Source organism: Cupressus sempervirens, chromosome 10 (genome assembly GCF_028749045.1).
Source record: "Cupressus sempervirens isolate cs-2001-9-10 chromosome 10, ASM2874904v1, whole genome shotgun sequence".
Classification (NCBI taxonomy): domain Eukaryota; kingdom Viridiplantae; phylum Streptophyta; class Pinopsida; order Cupressales; family Cupressaceae; genus Cupressus; species Cupressus sempervirens.
The window spans coordinates 906933710-906938104 of NC_143127.1; the positions used below are offsets into that span (position 1 = coordinate 906933710).

General features: G+C 39.4%; 1 protein-coding gene across 1 annotated transcript; it reads left to right on the plus strand.

Annotated features, from left to right (window-relative positions):
* Positions 1 to 941: 941 nt before the first annotated feature.
* Positions 942 to 1652, plus strand: LOC149536936 (enoyl-CoA delta isomerase 3-like). Its single transcript, XM_089806976.1, has one exon. The coding sequence runs from the start codon at positions 942 to 944 to the stop codon at positions 1650 to 1652; it is 711 nt and encodes a 236-aa protein (XP_089663102.1).
* The last annotated feature ends 2743 nt before the right edge of the window (positions 1653 to 4395 follow it).

The window sequence follows — 4395 nt, forward strand, 5'->3', positions numbered from 1 at the left end:
AAACATGTGCTCAATTGGAGTGCAAACTACTATGTTATCTACATGATAACTCATGAATATGCAAACTCCTAGGGGTCTACATGACAACTAATATGAATATGCATTATTCTAATTAAACTTAAGTAAAGTGTAAATAATAAATACTTATTTGCACCAACATAAAAATGTATAAAGTAAATATATAATGTGTACTTACATAAGAATCAATAACTTTTAAATATGTTCAAAAATAATTAATGAATATAAATATAGCCACAAAGAATTTTATCATTTCTTTTATAAATAAAATAAATCTTATGAAGAATCTTCTACTACAAATACATGTGTTTTTTTTTCCCTTTATTCCCTCTTCTATTCAAACACAATACTATTGTACCAAAAAAGATTTCTAACCAGAATTTTTAATACTTTGGTCTACACATATCTATTAAATCATTGCAAAACTCGAACAAACTTCTACTACGGTTAGGTTATGTAAATGACTTAATATTTTTACTTATTTTTAAGCACGCTACAATTTTTTGTTAGAAAAATTCCCAACCAAAGCTTAAAATTATGTTTGGTTGTAATTTGTAGCATGCATTTGTCATTGCATTAATCAAATTGTTCACTTCGTTAAATGTAATTGGGTGACTACATCTATGAGGTAATTGCACCTATCAAACCATTCTAGGTACTTGAGGGACTGACTTATCCATCACCATTCAAAATGCCTGGCTCACAAAACAAGACTACAGGAATATTATGTGGACAGATTTTGCACACTTCCATTGAGTAACAAGTTTAGAGAACAGTAAAATCTAATCCTACCAACCATAAACTAGGAGCTCCCCTATTTAAATGGAACATGTGCATCTCTCTGTAGTCATCCATTAAGTGCAATTTGAAAGAGCTTAAATATTTGTTTGTGGTAGAGAGAATAATTAAGGAAGAGAGAGAGGATGTGCAGCCTTGAGAAGCAAGGGAAGGTGTATGTACTAACGCTGGTGGGGGAGGATGAGGAGCACAAGCTGAACCCCACCACCTTCCATGCAATCATGGAGGCACTGAAAGAGGTGGAGTCGTCCCCTGACGCAGTCGCCCTGGTGACGAAAAATGAAGGAAAACACTTCTCCTACAGAATCGACTTGAAATGGATAGGCGAGAGCCCCTTAGAGCGCATCGACATTGTGTTGGAGGGCCTAGAGAAGATGTTGGTGGCCTTCATGAGGCTCACCATCCCCACCATCACATCCATCTACAGCGGCATTGTGGCGGGAGCTTTCATGCTCGCTCTCACCCACGACTATCGCTTCATGACATCATCATCCTCAGCCAAGCTCTACATGCTGGAGCTCGACATGGGCCTGCCCATCCCCAGGAGTATGATGGCCCTGATTCACAGCAAGCTCAGCCCCGTTGCCCTGCACGACGTGGTGTTGGGGGTGAGCAAGCTGAGGGCGCAGACGATGTTGGAGAAGGGGATTTTGGATGCCATCTTCGAAGACTCCACCTCCACTTTGGAGGCAGCTATGAAGAAGGCTAAGAAGCTGTTGAGCAGAGGATGGGAAAGGGAGATATATGGCAGCTTCAGGCTCGACGCCTTTCTTGGAGTGGTGGAGGCACTCGAAAACAACGTTCCCTACCACATACCAACCTCCTTCAAGTTCTAATTCTACTACAGTGATAATAATAATAGTAGGATGACAGATAATACCTCTGGAGAAGTGAATAGACAAGGGTGTAATGCCCCGCTTAGAGATCCTTGGAAACAAGGATGAAATACAAGCCAGAATTTTTTTTTTTTTTACAAGTATGAATGCACATGACAACATCATACAGGGATCACAAAGATTGCAATGGAAGACTTCACCACAATCCTGGCAACCAACAGATCTCCAAATGCCACTACTAATAGACACACGTGAACCAAAGCCAACAACCACCACAAACAAGATGAGGGCTCATGAAATGACCACTCATCAAGAAAACACCAAGCTGGGATAAAATGTAGAATCCTAAAATTTGGCTAAGCCTGAAATCCTGAAGCTCTAAAAATTTGCTAAGTCTGCATTTTTGAAGCCCTAAAATCTCCTAGAATCTTTAACTTGTCTCTGAGAGGTCTGAAACCTATCTCAAAAGATTCATTGCATATAGTAAAATAAATGATATATTTTAAACCTCAAGAGACTAAAATAGAAACATGAAAATTGGAATTCAAGAGAAATTGACAGAATTCAAAATGCAACAGCATAAGGTTGAAGAACACCCAAAAAGGTAGCCAAATCAACCCTTAAAAAGTTTGGACCATGACAAAAAATGTCTGCTGTCTTCCTACACAAGTTTTTACAAAAAATTGTGTGACACTTTAATTCAGCATAGAAAAGTGTCGCACGACATTTCTCAAGGAGTGTGACACTCTCAAGGACTGGGCGATACTTTTCCTTAAGGTGTGCGACACTCTTCTAGTATCGTAGAATATTTCTCTAAGAGGCATGTGATACTGAAAAGTGTCGTACGAAACTTCTCTAAAAGGCATATGATACTCTTCCAGTGTCGCACGACATTTCTCAAGAAGGCGTGCGATACTTTATAGTATCGTATGATATAAGTTTGTATGGGCGTGTGATACATTTTTTAATGTTGCACATTACTGAACAAATGTTGCCCATAGAAAAAAAAGACACTTCAAAAACTCAGAAAGGGGAAAAATAGATTAAAAAAACCTCCACACCAGGGAGTACCAGATCCACACTTTGAGGCTAGAACACTCAAACCAGAACTAAGTAACTAAAATACAAAAAATAGGAATCTAACCATCTATCAAACAGTAAAGGAACAGTACAAAAAGGAAACATCACAACAACTAAAATAACATTGCAAAGAATAGAATAACCAAGTAAGTACATGGTTCCTCCCAACCATCAATGGCATCATAAGACCATCATGGGCCCTAGCCATCCCCTGCACGTAACATCCCAAGCCACCGATCAAATCATTGGTGCTGTCGTAATAGGGACATCACTACTAAAACATGCAACAATATAAGCATAAGAAAATCTAACATGCTAGTAGCAAAGCATAAGATAATCCTACAGTAGATAACATCACCTATCACATGCTAAACATCAATAAGCAAAAGATATGCTACTACAGCAATTCACATCATCTAATCATATGCTAAACATCATAATATGGGAATGCGTCAAGTAAACTAACATCATCTAAACATGATATCCAAGCATTCCAATGAAATCATAAATCACAAGAAGGCATACTCTAAAACTCAAAGTACCAAGTGAAAACATCCAGCAACGGTCGCACTAGGACAAGACTGTCTCTGTACACTGGTCCCTAGTAGTGGTGAAGGTAGTTACATCTCCCAACCACATGGCACCCCATAGGTCCACACTTGCCATGCTGATGGAGATAATGATCCAACTACGAACAGACAAAAACAACATCTATGGCTAACACTCATGCCAGACAATATGATGGCTAAACCAAGAACCTACGATAATGCAAGGAGTACAGGTCCTGGTCAGACACTCAAAAGGCTACTAAGTAGGGGCTGACATCATGGAGAGTCACTTGGTATGAACAAGCCCAAGCTCAGATCGTGTGTCCTCAAACTTAAACGGGTGCTCACACATTGTGTCCTCAAACTTAATCGAGTGCTCACACATTTTATTATCTTAAGTTTTATTACCAATCACACATTTTATTTAGTTATCACTTACTTAAAACTTCTTATCCTCCGTCAACCTCTGACGCCATAAACGCCAAGCTACGAGATAGAAGCCCCCTCCAGATGCTACCCTAACCATGCTCATCCTACAACAAGTGCCCATGGGCATGCATACTCCCATCCCAACCCCAATGATCATAACTTTTGGCAAATCCATAGAAGATTGGGCCTCGCAAGTCACCCAACAAATGTACGCGCATGTACTCGTGTGTGGCACACCACCATCACGAAGTCATAACACAAGGACAGGAATGAGAACACAATGCAAAACAAAACACCCAACCAAAAGCAACTCAAGAGGACAGATTCTACACGAATCCTAAAGCCAATAAAACCATACATCGTAAAATCACTCAATCAGCCTCAATCCAAAAGTATGGATTCTACACGAATTCCAATGATGTAACAAGATCAAAACTCATGAACTTACTCAACCGGCCTCAATTCGAGAGTATGGATTCTACACAAATCCTAGTGTCCACGAAACAAAGCAAAGGTCCAAAAGAAACCATAACAATAGGTATAAAATCACTCAACCAAACATGTCGGGAGTACGGATGTAACACGCATCCCAATGCAACATAAAAGTGCAGAAGTGGACTGACTGATATCTAAATAAATCATCCAAGTCCATGACCCACATTGTGCCAAGAAAACTCGAGAAAATA

Excerpts from the sequence above, each read along its gene's own strand:
- LOC149536936 (XM_089806976.1), top strand. The coding sequence starts at position 942 with ATGTGCAGCCTTGAGAAGCAAGGGAAGGTGTATGTACTAACGCTGGTG.